Source organism: Alligator mississippiensis, chromosome 4 (genome assembly GCF_030867095.1).
Source record: "Alligator mississippiensis isolate rAllMis1 chromosome 4, rAllMis1, whole genome shotgun sequence".
Lineage (NCBI taxonomy): Eukaryota > Metazoa > Chordata > Crocodylia > Alligatoridae > Alligator > Alligator mississippiensis.
In genome coordinates this window covers 143245319-143270539 of record NC_081827.1, presented here as the reverse complement: position 1 = coordinate 143270539, position 25221 = coordinate 143245319, and the positions used below count along the sequence as shown (strand labels likewise).

Sequence of the window (25221 nt, the reverse complement as noted above, 5' to 3'; positions counted from 1 at the left end):
CAGTCCCAGACATGAGGCAGTAAAGCTCCTCTGATGGCATTCCTTGCTGCCACTCTCAAAAGACATTGCAATACACACTGTTGGGAATCTACAGAGCAGTTTCATAGATTTCATAGATTTCATAGACATTAGGGCTGGAAGGGACCTCGGAAGATCATCGAGTCCAGCCCCCCGCCCAAAGGGCAGGACGTCAGCTGGGGTCATAGGATCCCAGCAAGATAAGCATCCAGTTTCATCTTGAAGGTGTTCAATGAAGGCGCTTGAACAACCTCCGGCGGCAGGCTGTTCCAGACCTTGGGTGCTCGGACAGTATTCTTCCTTATGTCCAGCCTGAAACGATCTTGTAGTAGTTTGTGACAATTCGTCCTCGTCATCCCTTGGGGCGCTCTGGTGAACAAACATTCCCCCAGATACTGGTGATCACCCCTGATAAACTTGTAGGTGGCCATCAGATCACCCCTGAGCCTGCGCTTTTCCAGGCTAAAGAGCCCCAGGGCTCTCAGCCTGTCATCGTAGGGTCTGCTTCCCTGACCTCTGATCATGCGCGTGGCTCTTCTCTGGACTCTCTCAAGCTTCTCCACATCCTTTTTGAATTGTGGAGCCCAAAACTGGACGCAGTACTCCAGCTGCGGCCTCACTAAGACCGAGTACAGGGGGAGAATGACGTCCCGGGATTTGCTTGAGAAGCATCTATGGATGCAAACCAGCGTTTTGGTCGCTTTACTAGCCGCAGCATCGCATTGCAGGCTCATGTTCATCTTGTGGTCAATGATGACCCCCAAGTCTCTTTCTTCCATAGTGCTAACCAACATAGCACTGCCGAGCCTATAAGGATGCTGCGGGTTTTTCTTCCCAAGGTGGAGAACCTTGCATTTATCGGCATTGAACACCATCAGATTTTCATCCGCCCACTTGCTGAGCCTGTCCAGGTCAGCCTGGATCACCCGCCTGTCTTCTGGCGTGGATGCTTTGCCCCAAAGTTTGGTGTCATCGGCGAACTTGGCCAGTCCGCTTCTGACTCCAGTGTCCACATCGTTAATGAAGATGTTGAACAGTATGGGTCCAAGGACAGAGCCCTGGGGGACCCCACTGGTTACAGGACACCACGATGAGTGACTTCCATCAATTACTACCCTCTGGGTCCGACCCCAGAGCCAATTTTCCAGCCAGTGGATCGTGGGGGACCCAAGGCGACAATTGGCCAGTTTCTCCAAGAGACGATCATGGGACACCAGATCGAAGGCTTTTTTGAAGTCAAGATATATGACATCAATCTCATCTCCCTTGTCCAGGTGATAGGTCACCTGGTCGTAGAAGGAAATGAGATTGGTCAAGCAAGACCTACCCGCAACAAACCCGTGCTGGCTATCCCTTAAGATGTTGGCGTCGGCCAGTCCATTAAGGATGGCCTCCTTAATAAACTTTTCTAAGATCTTCCCCGGGATAGAAGTCAGGCTGATGGGCCTATAGTTAGCCGGATCCACTTTCCTCCCTTTCTTGAAGATAGGCACCACGTTGGCCTTCTTCCAGTCTTCGGGCACTACACCAGAGCGCCAAGAGTTTTCAAAGATCCGCGCTAGAGGCTGGGCTATGATGCTCGCCAGCTCCTTGAGTACCCTGGGGTGAAGATTGTCAGGGCCGGCTGACTTGAAGGTATCCAGCTTCTCAAGATGTTCCTTCACACAGTCAGCATTAATGGAGGGCAGGGGATCACCCTCACCCGGACTTCCCGGCCCTGTAGCAGGCACGGGCGTCCCATGGGGCTGATGAAAGACCGACGCAAAGTACCTATTTAATAGGTTGGCTTTTTCCTGGGCGTCAGTTGTCAGTTGCCCCATCTGGTTCAGCAGGGGTCCAACGTTGCCCCTGCTTTTCCTCCGGCTCCCCACATATCTGAAAAAGGACTTTTTATTGTCCTTGATGCTCAAAGCTAGCTGGAGTTCAGTTGCAGCCTTGGCTTTCCTGGTCTGCTCTCTACAGGACCGGACCAGTGCAGAATAATCCTCCTTGGAGGTGACTCCCATCCTCCATCCTTTGTAGGCCTTTCTTTTTAGCCTCAGGAGGTCTGCTAGGTCCCTGGAGAGCCAGGGGGGCTGCTGTGCCCTCTTGCTGCCTTTCCTCCGAGATGGAATAGACTTAGTTTGTGCATTGAGGATCGCTCCCTTGAGGAGCAACCACTCTTCTTGAACTCCCCTCTCCCTGCGGTCACAGTCCGTTAGGGCCTCACTGACAAGCCTCCTGAGCTTGTCAAAGTCGGCTTTCCTGAAGTCAAGGACTTGCGTGTTGCTGACCGACTTGCCAGCTTTTCGGCAGATGGTGAAGGTGATCAGCTCGTGGTCGCTGTCACCCAGCTTCCCATCGATCACTAGGTCGCCGACTAGGTCCTCCCCAGTAGCCAGCACCAGGTCGAGCAGCGCTTTGCCTCTCGTTGGCCCATAGACTTCTTGAGTCAGGTAGAGGTCATCCACGCACGAGAGGAAGCTCTGCGACCGCTCAGATTTTGCTGAGCGATCCTCCCACGAGATGTCTGGGTAATTGAAGTCACCCATGACAACCATGGTCCTGGAGCAAGCTGCCTCAGCCAGTTTCTGGGCAAACTCCTGGTCTAGCTCAGGACTTTGGGTGGGAGGTCTGTAATAGACTCCCACCATTGTGTCCCCTGTGCCGTGTTCCCCACAGATTTTAACCCAGAGGGTCTCCAGCCGTCCACCCTGGTCGCCAATATCGGCTTGCAGGGATGCGTAGCTTTCCTTAACATAGACAGCTACACCCCCGCCCCTTTTCTCTACACGATCTCTCCTGTACAGGGTATAGCCATCTATCCCCGTGGTCCAGTCATGGGTGGAGTCCCACCAGGTCTCCGTGATCCCTATGACATCGTAATTGTTTGCACTGAGCAGGAGGATGAGCTCCTCCTGCTTATTCCCCAAGCTCCTGGCATTTGTGTACAGGCAGGCAAGCGCCCCCTGGGGGGCTCCTTCCTTGCCCACAGATTTTACCAGAGGTGGTGATTTCACCACCTCATGTCTGCCTTTGTCATGAGTGGAGTGGGAATGGGGATGGGTAGTGTGCTTGAGAAGGGGAGTGCTCAGAGAATATTGGGAAAGCAGAATCCACATGCCTTTGGTGAACATCACTGGGATTTGGATCAGACCTATAAGGTGCAGCCTCTTTCCTTTGATGCAAAGCCATAGCAAAGCTTTTGGGAGAAGACCAATGTGCTGGTATTCTGTCAAAGAACTGATTCCTATTGCACTTACCTCCTTGGGACCCTGTACTGGCCCATCAGCTGACAGGCTCAAAGGGTCTCAGCTTAGGAGAGAGAACATGTTTTTTCTGCTAAGATTTGCAGGGCTGTGAGGTAAAGAGCATATTCTAACTTAAGCTTAGCTTCTATATAGCAAATCTTTTGATTATAGTTTACTGAGCAAATACATTTTATACTCCTTTTATTCTATGTCTCTCTATTATTAAAGATTGCCAATAAAAGCATACAACTTGTGCAAACTGAATTGGATTGATGTGGACAATCAATAATGAACATCTGAATGAGAAACTGGACACTGGCTTGATGTGATGGCAGGAGGAGAAATTTTCAAAAGCACACAGGGGATTCAGGAGCATAAAGCCCATGGATGCTTTTTAAAAAAAAATCTTCTCTAGAGTCATAGTTTCATAGTTGGTAGGGTCGGAAGGGACCTGAGCAGATCATCAAGTCCGACCCCCCACCATGGGCAGGAAAGAATGCTGGGGTCAAACGACCCCAGCGAAGTGATTATCTAGCCTTCTTCTGAAGACCCTGAGGGTAGGAGCAAGCACCACTTCCCTTGGAAGTTAGTTCCAGATCCTAGCTGCCCTGACTGTGAAGTAGTGCCTCCTGATATCTAGCTTGAACCTACTCTCAGTCATCTTGTGGCCATTATTCCTTGTTACTCCTGCTAGTGCTCGGGGGAACAGGGACTCTCCCATTGCCTGCTGGTCCCCCTTGACCAGTTTATAGATGGCCACCAGATCACCTCTCAGCCTTCTCTTGTGGAGGGTGAACCGGTTCAGGTCCTGTAGCCTCTCCTCGTAGGGTCTGCCCTGCTGCCCCCTGACCATGCGAGTGGCCCTCCTCTGGACCCTCTCGATGCTAGCCACATCCCTCCTGAAGTGCGGTGTCCAGAACTGGATGCAGTACTCCAACTGCGGCCTGACCAGTGTCGCATAGAGGGGGAGGATCACCTCCTTGGACCTGCTCAAGATGCATCTGTGGATGCATGACAAGGTACAGTTAGCCATTCTGACCATGTCCTCACACTGGAGGCCCACGTTCATCTTGGAATCAATAGTGACTCCAAGATCCTTTTCTGCCTCTGCGCTGATGAGAAGGGAGTTCCCCAGCCTGTAGGTATGCTGCTGGTTCTTCCTCCCCAGGTGCAGTACCTTGCACTTGTCAGTACTGAAACCCATCTAAGTGCATAACAACTTCAGTTTACTTTCTGTCTATCTCTTTAGTCTATGGTTTATTCATGAAGGTAGACTCTAAGACACAAGTTGAAGTTAAAAAAATGATGCAAAGAAACAGGCACAAATATCTGAAAATTCAGACCAAATTGTAAATAACATTCATATTACTGGAAGACTGAAAAAATATGTAAAAGCCACTAAACTCTTGTTGGAAACTTAGAAACACATTCTATTTAGGAACACTTCTGCTTTTGTCATATATCTGCATATCAGATTATAAAATTTGCAAGACAAGTACATCCAAATGTCTTTAAAATGTTACATATGGCAAAACATTCAAATAAAGAAAAACGAGATTAGTTGCTCTAAAATGTGCCAATTCTGGACTTTCCCCCAAATGCTAAGTAACTTAATATAATTATATTTTTCTTTATTTCCCTCCCATTCTTGGTAATTTATGACACCTGAATGAATAAATAATCCTTCATTCTTAAAATTTCATCCACTCTTGCCAGTTAGTGCTTTTCCAAAATCACAATACTATTATAATACAAATGGTCACTCTAGGAATGAAACATTTTCTCTCTCTAAACTTCAAGAATTTCTCTTCAGTTATAATAGGTCTAATTCTTATTAATATTAAGGCCCCTTTACACAGCTCAGAGTGCAAAATTGCATTACAGTGATATACAGGTTTTCTTCACTTTATGTGGGTCCCGTATATGCAAATTCACTCTTATGTGATGACCCTTTTTATACAAAAAATTTGTTATATGCGAGGTAAATTCACTCTTATGCGATTGGTGTGGTGGACGCCTGCAGACAGCTGCTCTGGGCAGTGCACTGTGGGGGTGATGCACACCAAAATATAGTCTCCTGGGTGGATCTGTGCTCCTCGCTCGTTGTCTGCGACATGTTTCTGTAGTTACCATCCCCATTATGATAGTGCCCTGTGCTTGTGTGTACTGTCTGCTGTTGGTGAGTACCAAAATTGTCTTGTAAAATGGGTAGAAAAGGGCCTGGGGTTCAGTACAGTTGAGGTCTTGGAACATATCCCTATTTGTTACATTGTAAAGTGTATGGGTAACTTTAAAACCAGAAGTGCTGGCGGCAAAACCAGATGTACTGCCGGTGCTTCTCTCAGCACCCCCGTTCCCTGGCCAGCGCCAATATTGGGGGGGCACTGGCTGGCGCTTCTCTTGGTGCCCCCACTCCCCAGCCAATGAGGGCCAATATCAGCCAATCTACGCATCGCCTATGGTAAAGTGGGTTCCCTTTATGTGAATTTGAGTTATGCGCTGTTTTACAGGAATGCATGTACAGCATAAAGAGAGGGAAACCTGTACAGATAATGTACATCTCCTTTATGGCACCAGAGATGTGTACAGAGGCCTTAGCACACATGAGAATTACATCCAGCTGGGCTGGAAGTCCTGAGAGATAGCAGTGAGGAGAAGGAAATGGAAAAGAAAGGTGAAGTAAAGGGGAAAAGAAAAGCTTGCCACAATTCTCAAAGTTTAGAAAATGGGACAGAGATACTGGGAGTCCTGTGATCTTCCAGTTAGCTTCCTGCAGAAGGAGCCTCCAGCTGGATTCTACTAGCAACCACCCCTGTCAGCTGCAATAGGAGGGTGTGCCCAGGATGGAGGAGCTGCTGGACAACTTCCCACTAAAGAATTTGCTCACAGAATTAGATTCACTCTCTGCTACCTACCAGCACTAGGTCTACAAAGTGCTCAAGTCACCCTTGGTTTTTAACCCCCTGCATAAGGTACTTAGTTCCTCTTTAAGTTCTCTGCTAGGTGCATCAGCTCTTAAACTGTGGTGAAAAGTGACTCTCTGAACACAGTACTGTGGGGCTCCCTCTACTTTGCTGCTCAGTGAGTTCAGGCCAAATGTGCTCAGTTTACAAGCACAATAAAAACTCATTTTTCTAACTCGCTGTCCTGCAGACTTAGCCTGGAAGATGATTGAGGGCAAATACTTTTCTTTCTTCACAGCTTCCCCATAAGACACACTCCAGTGGCAACATTATGACTGCAATGTCCCTGTGCAACCACATTGTGTCTAGATTTGTTGGGACTGACCTTTTTTGGTAAGTGTGTCACAAATCAGACACCCCACCCCTCCCCAAGCACTATTCCAATCGTCTCCCCCTGCTTGATTTGCTGTTCTGCTTTCTGCTCACTTCTCTACCTGCCTATCCTCTCCCCAACCTGCCATGTGCCACACACAGAGGCCGCCCATGCTACTGCCAATACAGATTGGCTACCACTTCTCTAGATCATGCCCTCTATGAAACTAATGCAGTTCCCTGGTCACCAATGGATTTGCTCAGCTGCAACTGATTTTCCATCTTGCATTTAGTAAACAATTTTGCAGATGACGCACAAAGAATAAAATCCAGCTCCTTTTTTCCCTGAGCTATACTGGCTCTGCAGGGAGAAAAGATGTACAGAGCAATAAAAATATTTTCATTATTGAAGTTGTGAATAGCAATAGAAAGCAAATCAGAGGAGTAAGATGTTATTTTTAAAATGTCACTTTTCATTAGGATTTCGATGTGCCAATCAGTATTTTTGAGGCCCTTTGTGTCTTATTCCGCCAGGAACTTTGGAGCCTTTCTGAATCCAGCCTTGATTAGATAAAATTGCTAAAAGTCACATTTGCTGTTTTTATTACAGGGTTTTCCAGCAGGAACAGCATTTGAAAGCATCTCAATTGCATCACAAATACAAAAGAAAATGGTATATTTTGGAAGCCTTCCTTGAAAGACACCTTTTTTTTGTTAAAGGGCTCACTTAATTGTGCCCTATTCCTTTTCTCTAGAGTAAGTAAAAGCACGATAGCAGCATGCTGTACTTGTATTTCTTTCCTTGCCATTGGAACCGCTTACACATATCTCTTTTCTTAGTAGAATGCTACCATTAAAAAGACAGAATCCAGTTACTCACTGTAGAAAGACAACTCCTTTGTTCCCTGACGACTGCAGAGAATCCCAAAAAACCTGTAATCACAACAAGACTTCCTGCGAAGATCAGGATATATGCAGAAACTGCAAATGTACTAGATGCCAGGATATTCAGGTAGTTGCTCTTCTCAGCTAAGGTCCATATGCCAACTGCCATCACTGCAACACCACCCACCTGTGGCATACAAGGGAAAAGAAATGCTCAGGGTGAAGACACTTTGAAATAACATAACTGGATAACTGGACAGAACATACACCTTTGAGTATCAGTTTTTCACTTATCTACACAGCACTAATTAATGATGGAAGCTTGCACCAGGTGGCACTGTAACACATAGTCTTCCATGTTCTTAATGTGTGAGCAAGTTTTGACGCTTAGAATGATAGGTTGTGTGGTTGGCTGTTTTGAGTGTGCAAGGTTTGTATGGCAGCAGCTTGGGAAAAGCGGATGTGATACGAGCAATGGGGGAGTGTGTTCTGACCTGCGTTCTTCTGATGAGAGGCAATTCTCAAAGCAGGGCATTGTTGGGCTAAGGTTCCTGAAAAGTGAAACTGCCCTATGCATTCTTTGATCATTGCTTTAGTCTAATCTCCCCTACCTGGGACATATGGGGACCACCACTTTTGCTGCAGAGTCAGAGTCTGGGGTTGAGGAAACCTAGTCTTGTCCTGTTGATATGGATTGTTTTAAATTGCTATCACCCACAGAGGCAGAGGCTGTGCTTGGGGAGATAAGGGTGACCAGGTTTGAAATGGATCCATGTGTGTCCTGGCTTACTAAAAGCCAGCTGAGGGAGACTGAGGCCACTGTTGGCAGGGATTGTCAACACCTCCCTTCAGGAAAGCAGGTTGCTTAGATGATCTAAAATCTGCAATTGTCTGACACCGGCTCAAGAAACCATCACTTGACGCTAACTCCCAATTCACCCCACTCACCCAGTCTTCAACCTTCCCTTTTGGGGCAGTTCATTGAAAGGATGGTTGCCTGACAGCTCCAGGCACATCTGGATGCCACTGGTTTCCTGGACCCTTGTAGGTCTGGCTTTCATCCTGGACACAATGCAGAGACTGCGCTCATGGCTTTGGTCAGCAGTCGTTGCCTAGCAATCAACAGAAGAAACTGTGCCCTGTTGATCTTACAGACCTTTCAGGGGCCATGAAATGGTTGATCATGAGGTGCTGATAAAGGATTTATATAACCTGGTAGGTATTTGCAAGACAGCTCTAAACCGATTCCAGTTTTTCCTAGCAGGGAGGTCTCAGGGGGTGGTGATGGACAAGTGCCCATCCTCTCTTTAGCACCCTTTCTATGGGGTCTCGCAGGGCTCCACCTAGTCCCCTCTCTTGTTCAATATGTATATTCAATATGTATATGAGGCTGCTGGGCAAGACTGTACAAAGATTTGGAGTGAGATACCACCAGTATGCTGATGACATCTAGCTCTACCATTCCTTCTCTTCTGACCCTGGTTCCAGTTTCAGTCCTTTCCCAGTGCCTGGCTATAGTTGAGGGCTGGATGGAGGGTAACCAATTGAAACTGAATCCAGATAAGACAGGGGTGACAGTGGTGGGACTGGGAAACCTATCACTGTTGAAGTTCAGCCTTCTCTTGTCACTTGGGTTTGCAGCCTGGGGGTGCTCTTGGATCCTGTGCCACACTTGGATCTTCAGGTGGCATCAATGTCTCAGAAAGCCTTTCACAAACTCCATCTGTCGAGAAGGCTGGGACCCTTTCTTTCAGTTAAATCTGCCCACTCCAGATATGCTTTCATAACCTCAAGGCTAGACTACTGTAATGTTCTCTCTCCAGGGCTGCCTTTGAAAATGAGCAGGAAGCTGCAGCTGGTGCAGAACACAGCAGTCCACCTTCTGATGGGGATGGGTCACCATGGGCACATAACTCCTGGGTCCTCACTAGCTCCCAGTATCTTTCCAGGTGCAATTCAAGGTTCTGGTTTTGACCTATAAGGTGCTAAAAGGTCTCAGCCCTACATAGGTAATAGACCACCTTCTCCCTTACATCCCATCACAATCCCTATGGTCGGTCAAGAGCTACTTTCTGCAAGTACTGTCTAAATGCCAAGTCCAATTAGTGAAAATGTGTGGGAGGTCATTCTCAGCAGGTGCTCCTCAGCTCTGGAACTCTCTCCCTTTAGTGGCCAGCCAGAGCCCAAGCCTAGACATCTTTCAGAAGCAATGTAAGGCCTTCCTATTTGGGCAGGTGTTTAGCAAAGTTAGGCTGAGATATTGGTTGGAGGGGGGGAGTCGCTGTTTTATGTGGATATTCTAGTTTCCTTTAAAGCTGTTTTGTCCCCCTGCTATGCTCCTGTTTTATAAATTATTCCAGGGCCAGATCCTGGGCAGCAGCAGGGGGGCGGAAAAGAGGGGAAGGTACAATGGTGCAGTTGCACCCCCACTTTGATTCCTGCCTTGGAAGGGCAGCAGCATTTCTCTTCAGGCAGTGCTGATGGAGTCAAATGACTTCATGGCTCATTATAATGTACCTGATTCCTGCTAATTTCAGGTGCTAATGACACACTCTGCTTTCTAATGGTCTTGCTGTTCCATTATTAAGTTATCTTTTCTTCTGCAGTTCTGGTGTCTGTTAGTCACTCCTGGTAATATCTCTCTTCTGTTTCAAAGCCCTAGAGTCTGCTTTTAATTTTAGCTAAAATCATTAACTCAGGTGTGATAGCATAAACTCAGATGAACATTAACTCAGGTGTGGAAATGACTGACAGTTAAGTGTTGAATGCACTGTCAGAATGCTTAAGAAGGCTAGATTTTGTTTTAAGAATCTGAACAAGAGATGCACATTTAACTATAATAACTAAGGACTAATATCTTTTGACTATTTTTGCCTAGTTTGTTGTGTTTTTTAAATTGAATATATATTCTAGCAACTTAGTGCACATTCCAATAAAGTTATATTCACTTTTGCTTTGATCCTAAACTAATATAAGCCTAGGCCTCTAGTATATCAGTAAAGCTTCTAGTTTCTTTTTACCTGGAGAAAAATGCATGTTGTGTTATAAGTGTTGTTTCACCTCACCATCTGCACCCCCATTTTCAAACTGCTACATCTGCCCATGAGTTATTCTGTCCTCTTATTGGTTCTGGACTACCATGGCTTCCACATCATTCTTACACTATCATAACATAGAAGGCAACAAAATCTGCTACTTACAATAGAAAATCCGCAGCTTAAAGAAGAAAAAAAGTCAGACAACACCGCAGCATCTTAAACCTGTGCAAGAACATCCCAAGGGGACTCATCATCTGCAGTCCTCTAGCTAACACACACAACTCCATATACACAACATAACTATGCAGGAGAACTTCAGAGAAACTGAGAAACCATCTTCTTCACCTAACCTACTCCAAAAGAGATCAACTGAAACACAATATACTGACTTATGCTACGAAACTAAGAGACATTAACCTGGAGACGTACCTGACTATTTTGCAGCAGACTCAAATGTATTACCAGAAATACCTGATGACAGCCATCCAACATAAGATGAAAAAGTGGAATCGGCTATCCCAACAGAGCCAGCTCACAAGCAACACAGGAGGGAATCAAAACAGCAATACTCAAAACACAAACATCATCAACCTATCATAACACACGCTATTCCAATCTGAAATATTTGTACTCTCCAAAGGCTTAAACTTCTGCCCAGAGAAAAAACCTAACAAGATACTAATATGTGAAGAATTAAAACAATTCTTTTGCAGACATCACCTGAAAGAATACTTCCAGAACCAGGACACCACCACCTCCTAAAAACCCGCAGGGGGCAGCCACCAAGGAGGAGTATACCTGCTTGGCTTGTGCTTGCAGGGAAGTAGTGAGGAAGGCCAAAGCAGATACTGAATTTAAGCTGGCAACAAAGATTAAGAGTAATAAGAAGTCCTTCTTTAAGTAAATAGGGAGCAAGAAGAAGACACAGGGTAACATACAGCCTCTACAGAATGGTCTAGGGCAACTTGTAACAGACAGGATGGATAAAGCAGAGCTTTTAAATTACTTCTTTGCATCTGTGTTCCTGGACATGGATACAAACACACATCCCAATAAAACTTTAGTCTGGCTTGAGAGAAATACCAATCCACCTATGGTTAGTGCTGACCTAGTGAAGGGGCACTTGGAGGGGTTGGACATATTTAAGTTGGCAGGCCCCAGTAATCTTCACCCAAGGATACTAAAGGAATTGGCCAGTGTCATAGCAAAACCACTGGCGCAACTGAGCACTCGTGGCGCTCAGGACAGGTCCAAGAAGAATGGAAAAAGGCCAATGTGGTCCCTATTTTCAAGAAGGGGAGGAAGGTAATTATAGGCCTGTTAGCCTTACCTCTATTCTTGGCAAGACCTTAGAAAAAATCATAAAGGATTACCGGGGGGGAGGGGAGCAGGTAATACAATGTTAAGGAGGAACCAGCATGGGTTTATAGCAAACAGATCCTGCCTGACTAACCTGGTCTCTTTTTATGGCCAGGTCACAAAGTGCTTAGATGCAGGTGGAGATAGATGTTATTTACTTGGACTTTAAAGAGGCTTTTGACACAGTGTCACACCAATTCTTACAAGCGAACTGAGTAGCTGTGATGTGGATTTTTTTATAGTAAAAAACTGGCTTATGGGATGCACCCAGAGAGTGGTGGTGGATGGGGCGGTTCCTCCCTGGAGAGATGTGGGTAGTGGTGTCCCCCAGGGCTCTGTCCTTGGACCAGTGCTGTTCAAAATCGTCATCAGTGATTTGGATGAGGGGGTTGAAAACACTGTCCAAACTCGTAGGCGACACCAAACTATGGGGTACAGTTAACACACTGGAGGACAGGGAGCAAACCCAGGTGGATTTGGATAGACTGGGGAAGTGGGCGGATCAGAATAGGATGCAATTTAACAAGGATAAGTGCAAGGTGCTGCACCTGGCGAGAAAGAATCTCCAATACAACTATAGACTGGGAAGTACCATTCTGAGTACCATGGCCGTGGAAAGGGATCTCGGAGTCTTAGTTGATGCAAAAATGAACATAAGTCACCAATGTGACGAGGTAACAAGCAAGGCTAACCGCACTCGTTCTTGCATTAGTAGGTGCATCACGAGCAGGTCTAGGGAGGTGATATTTCCCCTCTATGAGGCATTGGTCAGGCTGCAGTTAGAGTACTGCATCCAGTTTTGGGTGCCCACTTCAAGAGGGATGTGGATAATCTTGAGAGGGTTCAGAGAAGCGCTACTCATATGGTTGAGGGTCTGCATGTAAGATCCTATGAAGACAAACTGAGGGACCTGAATCTCTTCAGCCTCTGCGAGAAGGCTGAGGGGTGATTTTGTGGCTGTCTACAAACTCATCGGGGGGGTCAGCAGGGAATAGGGGATACTCTGTTTACCAGGGTGCCCCTCCGGGTTACTAGAAATAATGGCCACAAACTAAAGGAGATAAAACCCAGCTCTATTTCTCTTTCTCACCTGACCTGTGCCCCATAGTTTCAATCCCTTTCCAGTACCTGGCTGCAATTGGGGACTAGATGCAGCTGAACTAACTGAAGCTGAATCCAGACTAGACAGAAGTGACAGTGTGTGGCAGACCTCATGACTGGGGTGTGTATCTGTGTCGGGGGGCGGGGATTGGGGCACCCATCATTGATGGCATTCAGTCTCCCCTTGTCACATGTTTACAGTCTTTGGGTGCTCCTGGATCTACTGCTGCACCTGGATCTTCAGACTGCAAAGGTGGCTAGAGGCATCTTTCACAGCTTCATTTTGTGAGAAGGCTGTGGCATTTTCAGATCCAGATCTAGCCACCACTGTACACTGTCCCTACCTCCTGACTAGACTACTGCAACGTGCTCTTTGTGAGGAGGCCCTTGATGAGTGTGGAAGTGGCAGCTGATGCAGAACACAGAAGCCCACCTTCTGGTGGGGTTCAGTTGCCAGGAATGCATGATTTCAGTTTTCTAGAGTCTGCGTTGGCTTTCAATAGCTTTTTTTGGACCAATTCAAGGTGCTCATTTTGATTTACGAAGACCTACAGAATCACAGAATCATAGAAAATTAGTGTTGGAAACGACCTGAGGAGGTCATCAAACTGTGCTGCCAGGTGCAGTAGTCTAGGAGCTCACCTTGCATGTGAAGACAGGTGAAAAAGGAATCAAGTACTTCAGCATTTTCTGCATCCTGTCACTAGGTTGCCTCCCCATTCAGTAAGGGACCCACACTTTCCCTGATCTTCCTCTTGTTGCTAACATACTTGTAGAAACCCTTCTTGTTACCCTTCATATCCCTTGCTAGCTGTGACTCCAACTTTGCTTTTGCCTTCCTGATTTCATCCCTGCATGCTTGAGCAATACTCTTATACTCCTCCCTAGTTGTCTGTCCAGATGCCTGTGGCATGCACAGTAGGGGGCACTACACACAAAGCCACCTGCCTCACTGTGCCAGGCCCAAAACCACAGTTCGGGAGTCTCCCTTAAGGAGTCTACAGCTGGCTACCCTGTTTCCTGGGGAACACTCGCAAGCCTGGGGTAACACTGCCACCACCCGAGCGCTGGTCTCTGGTAGGGCTCTGTGTGGCCTGGGGTACACAGACCCTGTGAACCTTGGGGGTGCTTTGCCCACAGCAATATTTCTGGGTGCTTCTTTCAGCCTGAAGTATCTGAAGATAGCATCAGGTAGAAATGAGGGAAAATTAAAAAAAGACAAACTTTGCTGGCCAAGCAAAGGGGCAGAAAGCCTCCTCTCTCCACCACCACAGTGTAACACAGCAAGTCATGCTGTGACCCAACACCTTTATTGATCAGAGGGAGGAAAGGGGAGTAATACGAGGAAGTCAGAATACACGTTGAGCAAACATAAACACGTGAGTTTTATACAGTCTTGGACTCAGTGATTCTTTTAAGACATGACTGGCCTACAGATAATTCCTAACTCCTGGCTAGTTTTCAGGGGGTTTTTTGATTTACAGTAATTCTCTAGGCCAAAGCCTGGGGTCTTTGCTTGACGTTTTCAAAATTCCCACCAGAGGAAGGGGACCCTACCACCTCCCCCTAACTATTTATCTGCCCAGGTCACCTGATTGACTGCCTTGTACCAAGAAGAAAACCAGGAGACAGAGGGGTCACCTGGGTTGGCCCAAGTGAGGAGCAGAGAGGGGGAGGGGATTTCTTCACACTGCCCATTTATAAGCTTCCTTTCTGTGGTTTAGCTCACTGAAAAGTTTCCTACTAAGCCAACATGATTATCTTCCATACTTGCTGGTCTTCCTGCACAATGGGATGGTTCATTCCTGCACCCTCAGTAAGGTTTCTTCAAAATTCAACTGTTTTTCCTGGCCTCCTTCTCCTCAGATGGGCCTCCCAGTGGATCCTACCCATGAGTTCCCATGGTAAGTTGAAGTCTGCTTTTCTGAAGTCTGGGGTCCTTACTCTGCTGCTCTCCTTCCTTCCTTTCCTCAGGGTCCTGAACTCAATCATCTTGTGGTCACTACTGCCCAACTTATCATCCACTACTATATCCCCCACCAATTCTTCCCTGTTTGTGAGCAGCAAGTCAAGAAGAGCATGGCCCCTGACTGGCCTCTCCAACACTTGCACCAGGAAATTGTTCCCAACACTATCTAAAAACTTCCTGGATTGCCTGTGCCCTGCTGTATTACCCAGGCTGACTGAAGTCCCCCATGAGAACCAGTGCCTGTGATTTGGGAAACTTGCATTAGCTGTTTGAAGAAAGCCTAATTCACCACTTCCTCCTGGTCTGGTGTTCTATAGCAGACATCTACCACAACATCAACCTTTCTGCTCACCCCTCTGACCCTAACCCAGATACTTTCAACAAGCTTTTCTCCAGTTTCATACTGGAGCTCTGAGCAATCATACTGCTCTTTTACATAAAGTGCAACTCCTTCTCTTCTCCCCTGCCTGACCTTCCTGAATGGTTTATACCCATCCATGACAGTGCTTCAGTCATGCAAGTTATCACAACCAAGTTTCTGTTATTCCAATCAGATCATAGTTTCGGGACTGTGCAAGGACTTCCAATTCCTCCTGCTTATTTCCCAGGCTCTGTACATTCATGTACAGACACCTGAGATAACTACCCAATTACCCTACATTCTCAGAAAGAATGAGAATGCCTCCCTTGTTGCCCACTCCTTCTTGTGCTTCCTACAGGTCACTTCCACACTTACTTCAGAGCTTTGGTCTCCAACCCTATTGAATCTAGTTTAAAGCCCTCTTTACTAGGTTAGCGAGCGTATCTGCAAAGATGCTCTTCCCTCTTTTCATCAGGTGGATCCCATCTCCTCCTAGCAATCTTTCTTCTTGGAACAACATTTCATGGTCAAAGAAGCCAAACCCCTGCGGGTGACACCATCCGTGCAGCCACGCATTGATCTGCAGGATGCATCTGCTCCTGCTTGGGCCCTTCCCCTTGAGCAGAAGGATCAAAGAGAACACCACGTGAACCTGAGCCCCCAACCCCTTCATCCTTGCACCTAGAGCTCTACAGTGACTTTTGATGTGCTCAGGATTTCCCTTGGCAGTATTATTGGTGCCCATATGAATAAGCATAAGGGGTACTAGTCAAAGGGCCAGGTGAGTCTCAGTAATCCTTTGACGACATCTCAGATCCAGGCTCCGGGCAAACAGGTGACCTTGTGAGACAACAGGTCAGGCTGGCAGATGGATGCCTCCATCCCCTGCAGAAAGGAATCTCCAACTACCACCACCTATTGCTTCTTCTTGGTGGCAGTGGTCTCTGTCCTTCCAACCTTGGGAAGGCCTGGCCTGTCCTCCTCCATCAATAAAACATGCTTCTCCTCCTCTGTTGCAAGGGTTCCATATCTGTTCTGCAGGCTAACTGCTGTAGGTGGAGATGAAGATTTCTGCTTGCTGCCAGAAGTCACAAGCTTTCAGTTTTCACTTTCCTGGGAGTCCATGTCCTCTCCCTTTTCTAGCACTGCCTCTGGCAATATTTCCTCTACAATCCTACAGGTCTTCATCAGCATTAAATCAATGACATCCTCATGGAGGAGGATGGTTCAGAGCCTTGCCACCTCCTCCTGTAGCTCTGTTGCCTGCTCTCTGAGGGACACCATGAGGAGGCACTGCTCACATTGCAGGCACTTCTCCACTTGGCCATCACTGGAAGGAACCCACAAGCCACAGTCTCCACAGTGCCAAACCAGGACTTGGGTGGAAACCTGAACAGTGAGCATTCCTGCCTGGACAGACACCTCACAGGTGCAAGCAGAGAAGGAGCTGGCAGTGACTCTTGCATTGCAACATCCTCCACCCATTTCTCTTGGTCTTTTAATCTGCCATCTCTCTCTCGCTGCCTCTCTTCAAAGCAGACCTTCCCTAGCAAATTTGTCTGTAACTGGCCTGTTTACTGCTCCTTGGTCCCAAAAGGTTCCCTTTTCCCTGCATCCTCTCACCAAGCTTACAGTAAAGAAAGGAGAGAGAGAGTGTTTCTAAGCAAACTCTCTAGCCAGCTTACTGGCACTCAGGACTCTAGTTAAGCAAGGTATAAGTACTGATCTAACTCCTAAGTTTTAGCCACTTACACTAAATATATGTAGGTTTAGTGTAAGTAGGTCCTTGACTTATGTAGGTCATGGTAAGTAGATGCGACTCCCCTTTAAAATCAGTCTTTTCTTCACTCTACCATTCCTGATTGCTGGCCCCTCAGAGGCTTTGCTACTTTGTGACCTGGTGACCTGGTGACTGCTACATACCCAAGAAACTTACGTCATTATGATCCCTAAGGTTGGCTGAGAGCATCCTCCTGAAAGCATCATGAAGGTGCCAAGTTCACTTGGTAAAAAACCATGGGAGACTGTTCTCAGTAGTTGCTCCTCAGGCCTGGAACTCCCTCCTCCTCCTGCCAAAGCCCAAGCCTGGACATCTTCTGGAAGTGCTGCAAGAACTTTTTATTTGCGCAAGTGTTCGGCAAGCAAGATAAGCTGGGGAACAGTTTGGGGAGTTCTTATTACATAAATAGATATCTTATTTAATATTGTATCTGCTTTTATAAGTTGTTTTGCTATTTTTTCTGCAAGTTTCCCTGAACCTTTATGGGGAAGAAAAGCATATAAATCAAATAAATACATAAATAAAACAATATAATAAAAATGCTGGCCAGTGATCCTCTTCCCCTCATTGCAAAGTGATTGTATCTCTAGTTCTTCGGTCTAACCTTTTGCTGTCTATTATGCTACATGGGTCAGTCATAGGCAGAGTAGAAGGTGGAAAGCAAAGATTATTTTTTGTCCTCGCCCCTCCACTGTTCCTACCTGCTGAATGAATGGATGCTAATACAATATTAGGCAAGTTTGGCAGTTTCAAAGGTGTAATTTATGTTTTTCAGGTGATTATCAATAGGAAGTGTGCAAGAGAGTACATATGTTTTATTGATTTGTAAATAGGAGGGTAAATACACTCACATAATAATCCAAATCAAGAATCAAGTTATTAATTTACCTAATTGGCTGTTCAGGTCAAATCAAAATCAAAGCACGGCATATCATGCACAGTTCTTTGGGTGTGCTAAAATTAGTGTGTTAACAGTTTTCAGTGCCTTCGGTTTTTGCTTTTTTTCCTTAAATTTAAACAAATAACGTAAGGGAAGTACATGCTTTTGTGTACTGGCTTTACATTTTTACAAATATTCCAATAAAAATAATTTCTTTCCATATAAACCTTTGAAGCTGTTTGAATATAACATTTAAACTACATTAAGTGTGCTGTATTTAATTTTTTTCCTAATCAAATATTTCAGACCAAATAATTGTGGCTATTGGGATATAAAACTTCCATAGGGGTACTTTTTTAGTTTTGTTTACTAAATATAAGTCAAATAAACACACTAAGTCAGATCACGCTCTATTTAGGGCATTGGAAAATGTTCTGGAAAATTTTCCAATTCAAAATTTTTGGAAAACCCACATCTTTGCATCACACACAGCTCAGTTTACCTGCTTGATTATATCACAGCAGGGTGCAAGCAATTACATCAAAGTAGGCTGTTGAGGACAGAGGGAGAGACAAAGTGGAAAGCAAACAATGCCAAAGATAAGGTACTGCCATGGAGAATACTACTACTAGTGGCCTTTAACAAAAACTGAGGATATCTAAGCTTCAGCTGGCTAAGCAAGATTATCCTTCCCAAGCTGGAATCTAGGATCAAAAAGGATACTAAAATCTTAAAGGCCTTGGCCTCAGGAGGAAGGCAGATTAGTATGTGGCAGCATCAGCAGCTGGAAAGGGATCTGTAACAGAGAGGATCTCTCCTAGCCCAGGGGTATGGAGCTCTGAGCTTATTCCAATTTACCCAACATTAGCAAAGGGGGAATAAAATGTCTTTAAGAAGCAGATGGGATCTCTCACATTGTTTTGTACCTTCCCTGAGGCAAGTTGCTGTGGCCTCCCCTCTAACCTTGAGTGACGTAGGTCATGGTAACTAGATATGACTTTTCCCTTTGAAATCAGTCCTTCCTTCCCTCCACCACTCCTGCTTTCTGGCCCCTCTCTCAGAGGCCCTCCTTGAATGTTTCATCCTTTCTACTTTGCTACTTTGTGACCTGGTGATTGCTGAGCTACCAAATTCCAATTCTGGCTAGTTAAATGCTGCTGCTTTAAATTTGCTTTGCAGTATCAGCTGGATGCAATAATAGGACTTGATTTTCCTCCCAGACCAATTTTATAATAGCCTAACTCTGTCAACTTAATTAGCTATCCCTGATTTACACCAGTGTAGGCAAGAGGAGAATTAGATTCTTCTTCACTTCTTGTCCTGACATTGGCTAATCTGTACTACTACTGAGTACAAGCAATTTTTAAATAAAGAGGCTGTTTCATATCAGTGGTGAAAGAAGTAAAATCGATTTGTTTCAACTTATTATTTCTTATTACTATCACATGAGCCCCTAAAAGCACCAGTTTAGATTAAAGCCCACTTTTGGTAGATGTATAACCATCTATTGAAAAAGGCAGCTCTTGCCTTAATGCATTTATAATATATTCAGACAAAGGAAAAAAATGGTCCAGATACACAAAGCTACTGAAGCACCTAACTCTTGTTCAGCTCTCTACCTTCCCATTGACTTCAACAATAATTTTCCCTTTCAATCACTCTATATCAGACCAGACTTCAATGGGAAGTTAGGCACCTCAATGGTATAGCAGTTCTGGACTGAAGCAATTTGCCTCAAGCAACAGAGCAAGTCAGTGAAAGCACTACAAAAAGAACCCTGATGTCCCAAGTCCCACATACTGCTACCTAAGACCAACTGCCCTATCCATTTGACTTCCTTTCTTCCTGTTTTTTGTTAAAATGATCACATGCTAGCTTCCCCTGACGACTGGATTATTTATGCCTCCACCAACCTCTTCTATTTTCACTCAGCTTCTGTTTCTTACTTCCACTGCTACTACTCGTATTTCAATAATGGCCTTTTAAGGAGAGAAGGGGAGATAAGAAAATCACAGAGCTGCACTTTCCAAGTAGTTCTGACTGTGGCTCAATTTCTCTCCTTCAAGACAAACCTCTCCCTGGGGTTTTCCAAGGCCTTGTGCCAAAGTATGCCAAAAGCGGTTTGCTTCTCCTTCTCCAGCAGTAAAAATGAAGGGGAAAAAGTTAAAGCTGTAATCACAGATCATCAACTGATGCACTCCAGATGGCTTTGCAAGGGGACGTGGGGTCAGCTCCTCAGCTGGTATGAGTTGGCACAGCTCCAATGACGTCAATGGAGTTTCACGCAGATTTGCACAGTGGAGGCCTATGGAAATTCAGTGGTCAGCACTCTAAAAACAATATCATCCTTGAAAAGGGAGAAGGGCTAAGTTTGGATGCCTTCTGTGTTGTTACTTAACCCTTGCAAAAATCATCTGATGCTACTGTCCTTCCCCTGGGTTCAGAATCACAGTTAGTGCACACCAGATCCTGGGCCCCTCTCCAATCCCCACTGGGTTGCTTCTGAAACACCCAAAGGAGTCTAAGACACTTAGTTGCCTAACTGAATTTCAAAAGGTGTTGGGTTGACAGGCAATGTTGCACTGGGGTTGGGTGTGGGAACACCCAGCAGAGGCTACTCAGGATACCTTTGCTTTCCCTCCCTGTGAATGCCCTTCATATGTGTGCGTCGAGAGCGGGGTCCTCAGAGTCCCTGGAGTGTGCCAGTCCCTGGAGCTGCATGTGGTGGCAGCACCATAGCATGCAGCTCCATGCACTCCCACTGTAGTCTCCAGCCACAGGTGGTGGTAGCATGCAGGGCCAGCCCCACTGATCTCTGAGTGATGAAGCCAGCAGTGCAGGTCATGGGGTTTGGCCAGGACAGCTGGGAAAGGGGTGGAGTTGGCTGAGCTCCATAGCATGGAGCTCCCCACTGTTTTCCATATCCTGTGTGTAGCAGAGAGTGGGGCCAGGCTGCTGGCTCCATTGTGTGCAGCTCTCTCTAGAGGCACATGGCTTGGGTGGACTGCATGCAAGCTCTGTGCTCCTGCTACCCCACCCTGGGTCCCCATTGATCCCGGCACGGGCCCCACACTCCTGCCCACTACCGCCACCCTTCCCCTGCTGCTTCCCTACTTTCCCTCCTGTGTACCAGCTGCTGCCACTCCTGCCTGCCTGATACTGCTGCTCCCCCCGCCCCCTCCTTCCTCCTGGCCAGGCTGGCTCTTTGCCGCGCCATACGGCCCTGGTCTGCATGGCAGGACACAGTTCCTGGCTGCATGGCTAGGATCACACAGCGTGGGATGGAGCCAACCTGGCTCAGTTGCAGGATCCTGCCACTGCTGGGTCCTGCTGGCGACTCCTGCTGCTGGTGCCACATCAGCTTTAACAGGCAGCCACCAGCAGGTAATAATTTTTTTTAATTTTAGAGGGGCCCTGCTGGCCAGATAGAATGGCCTGGTGGGCCAGATCCAGCTCACAGGCCATATTTTGTCCACCCCTGCTCTTAGTGCTCCAACTGCATGTATAAACAACACAGATGTGCTTAAGACAGTCTAGATTCTCCCAAGCAAGCCCTCCTGCTCTCTACCCTTGTACTTTCCAATTACTGGCTTAATGCAGAACTGTATTTCACCCCTCAATAACTGCTAGTATGGTTACATCACCTTGTTCATGGTGATGCTGAAAGACTAGAGACGCTTAGAGTTGGAAAAGAATCTTACAGCTCTTGGCATCCCTGAAGTCAAGGAAACGTGACTGTCTGGAGCTCTTTCAGATCTAAAAGGACTAGAGCTTTGGTTAGTGTTCAGATTTCACAAGAGCCTTATTCGTTTTCAAGGGCAAAGCATTTCTTTGCTTCAAGACAGAGCTCTCCTGCCTCTCCCAGAACAGCCCCGTTAACATGGGAAACTTTAGGAAGAAACCAATGCATACTGAAATCAGTGAGAAGAGCTGAGCATTTGATGTATAATTGATTAAAGATAGTTTGTTCCCCCATATTCCACCTCCCTTGATGTGGCGTGGGGGGTAGAGGAGCTCCACTGTGGCCAAGGAGCATGGGGGTGAACTTTGCAGGAGAACTTATCAGGCTTAATTGTATTTTGACTGATAAATATGTAGAGTGAACTTGGCCTTAGCATATGCTCCAGGGACCAAACCTTCAGATGCCTAAAAACAGAGATCTCCCAATAACAGTGGAAGAGCATTTTTATGGGCGTTTACTGCAGACTCATCTGTGCTCCTATTGAAGTCAATGGTAAGAACGATAGCAATGGCAGAACTCTCAACCAGCTACAAAGATGCTGAGTTCAGCCAGGAGCAAATGCGTTTGAAAATGTCACCATCTCCACCTTTAACGTTGGGTCAGTCATCGAATGCAGGAAGGTTTCTAATAGAATTTGGGGCTGGACCTGATGATCTGTAAGGTCCCTTCTAGCCCCTAACTATGAAACAGTAATTTAATGTACAAATTCCATTAGATTCTCTGGGTATCAAAAGACTGGTAAAACATTGCAAACATAGCAATGAATGCATTAAAACAAGGGAATTTCAAGCAGAAAGAGAAGCAATAGAGGGTGCTGTAGGAGGTTATGCTCTTTATGTTTGCCATTTGTGCTTGTATATATTTTAAGAGGTCAATAATAAGAGGATATTTGTGAGCTGGAACACTTCTGAGAGCATGGAACTAACTCTACCTTTTAGGGTTTTGTTGTCCAATATTTTCTGCATGGTATAAGCACAGATGAAGTATTTATCAATTTATTTGAATGTGTAACTTATTTTATAACCAGCCTGTATGTATTAAAGAGGATGTTGCTAGACTGGTCTCTGTGGCTACAGAGACAGGACAAGAAATAATTATCTTAAATTGCAACATGGGAAATTTAAGTTAGATATTAGGAATAATTTTCCAGGTGGTTAAGATCATCCGGAAAAACAGACTGCCTAAAGAAAGTGTGGATGCTCCATCCATAGAAGCTTGTAAGAGCAGGTTAAACAAACACTCGTATGAAACAGTTTAGGCAGGAACAAACCAGCTTTAAGCAGGGGGTTGGACTAAATTACTTCCTGAACTCCCCTTCACCTTACAATTCTATGATTCAGGTCTGCCAGGTAAGCAGCACATTAGCTGATATATAGTGCATCTGCTAGTAATGCCTATTGCAACCATTTGTACTAGGTCTAAATGGGTTCTCCAAGATATACACATAGGAAGGACCCACAGATTTTCCCCTTCCATGTCTAAAAAAGGATTCAGCAATTTCTGTAGCCACATCCCTTTTACAAGCTGATTAGTAGGCCTGTGCAAAGCAGCTAGTATTCACTTTGGATTCAGATTATTAGCGGGACAGTGATTCGATTTGGTGATTCGAATCACTGTCCTGAATCAATTCAGCCAAATCCGATTCGTAGATTTGGCCGCTGCCAAATTGGCCGAATCTCCGAATCAAATAGGCCCCATCCCCCGCCCACTCTCCCAGCCCTGTCAATGGCTGCCCCACCCAGCCCCAGCATCCCAACTCTTTAAAAAAAAAAAAGTCCAGTGCTCACCGGCTGCTGCAGTGGCCATCGGGGCCTCTGGGGGCTCATGTCAGAGCCTCTCACGCAGCGCAGGGCAGTGGGGATCGCCCTCCCTGCCTGGCAGCAGCTGGTGAATGCAGGGCTTCTTTTTTTTTTTTTTTTAAAGAGCTGGGACACTGGGGCTGGGTGGGGCAGCCATTGCTGGGGCTGGGAGAGCAGACGGGTGTCAGAAAGAGCTCAGGGAGGCTGGGGGAGCAGGCAGGGGATGGGGCCTGGTGGGGTCCCCCCATGGTCCCCTCCCCCTTCCTCCAACCTCCCTCACCCCCTACTCACCAGCATGGAGTCTGGGTCCAGATCCCTGCAGCTGTGAGCGGGGACTGCCCAAATCTCCGAATCTCTCCAAATCTTTTCCAAATCAATTTGGAGAGTTTCGAATCAATTCAGACCTTTCTATTGGTCTCCCGAGTTGAGCCAAACCTCCTTCAAATTGGGCCAAATCTCCACCAAATCAAATCAGCACCCGAAGCTTCGCATAGCCCTAGTGATTACTGGTATATGAATCTATATGAGGAAGGGGGACTGGCAATGGGAAGATCAGAAAAAAGTGAGTCGGGATGGGGCCAAGGAGGAGGGTGAGGAGAATCCACTGCTCCTTCTAATAGCTGAAAGTGTTCAGGAGGACATACAAAACATCCCCTACTGGCTCTGTGAAACTCTAGGTAGCCAAGTGATATATCTTGTATCCAGATGACTTATCTGACCCTCCCACCAGTGCAGAGGTGCTTTAGTCCAGATTTTACTCTGTAGCTGATTTACTCTGTACTAAGAAATGGATATACATGACCACTTGTCCAATCTGGCTGCCTGTCATAGGTCCTATTACTTTGCCTAGCTGCTAGGGTGAAAAATGAATCTGCTTCCACTGAGCAAAAGGGTACTTCAGGATGGACTTGACCAGGGAAGTGGATACATGGTATACTGTACTTAATAATTATTCCCACAAAGTAACAGTAGTGCACATTTTTCTACAGGGTATCTTTATCCTAGATTCAAGTTGTTTTCTACATAGTAGGACTATGTTTCATGTGTCCACAGTAGTTTTACTACGTAATAAATGTGTTCTGTGTCTATACACCAAGGAGCTAGGCTGCATCTAGTCTCTGGGAAGAATGCTCTGGCTTCCCCAGGATCCATGAATATCCTAAGGGGTACATGCAGTTTGCAGCTTCTTCTAAAGAGAAGGGAGTAAGCTTCATCCACTGACAGAACAACAGATGAGCACCTATGAGAACAGTCTACTGGTGAATTATTTTTTTAGCCCTTCCCATTATTGGTTGTACTGGCATTAGCATTTATGAGAACATAGCTAAACTATCATGAAAATGAACCACCTCACGCTCAACATCTTCTTGCCACTTCCTTTTCCATGTGTCATGAGGCTAATGAGAGAAGCAATAATATTTCACACCCCCAGCTGAGAGAACTAAAAATGACTTGCTCTGAGCAAGCAGAATTTTACAAGGCTGACTGCTGTAGTGCCATAGAAACTTTGTTTTTGTTTAATCTGCATGTAAAAAGAAAGCAGCTCTCTTCCACATTACTTTACAATGTACAAACTAAGGCCATGAAAATAGGTGACAAGGGAGATAGGGAAAGCAAGGACAAAGGTTAAGACAAATTTAAAAAAATAAGCTTAATAAATTCATAAACTGGAAGGGCTGGAAGGGACCTTGCAAGATCATTGGGTCCAGTCCCTCTGTACTAGGCAGGAAAGACAACTGGGGTCAAGTGACCCCAGCAAGGTGACTGTCTATTCTTCTCTTGAA

General features: G+C 46.0%; 1 protein-coding gene across 12 annotated transcripts in view; it reads right to left on the bottom strand.

Moving 5' to 3' along the window:
- Positions 1 to 25221, bottom strand: part of TSPAN11 (tetraspanin 11) — a 242771-nt gene that overhangs the window by 127174 nt on the left and 90376 nt on the right. For 11 of the 12 annotated variants that reach the window (XM_019482166.2, XM_059726702.1, XM_059726707.1 and 8 more), the window contains exon 3: positions 7404 to 7595. The exons of the other annotated variant lie outside the window; for it this stretch is intronic. In XM_019482166.2, coding sequence (XP_019337711.1) covers positions 7404 to 7595 — 192 coding nt within the window. The remainder of the gene's footprint in view (positions 1 to 7403; positions 7596 to 25221) is intronic. 12 annotated transcript variants of the gene reach the window in all.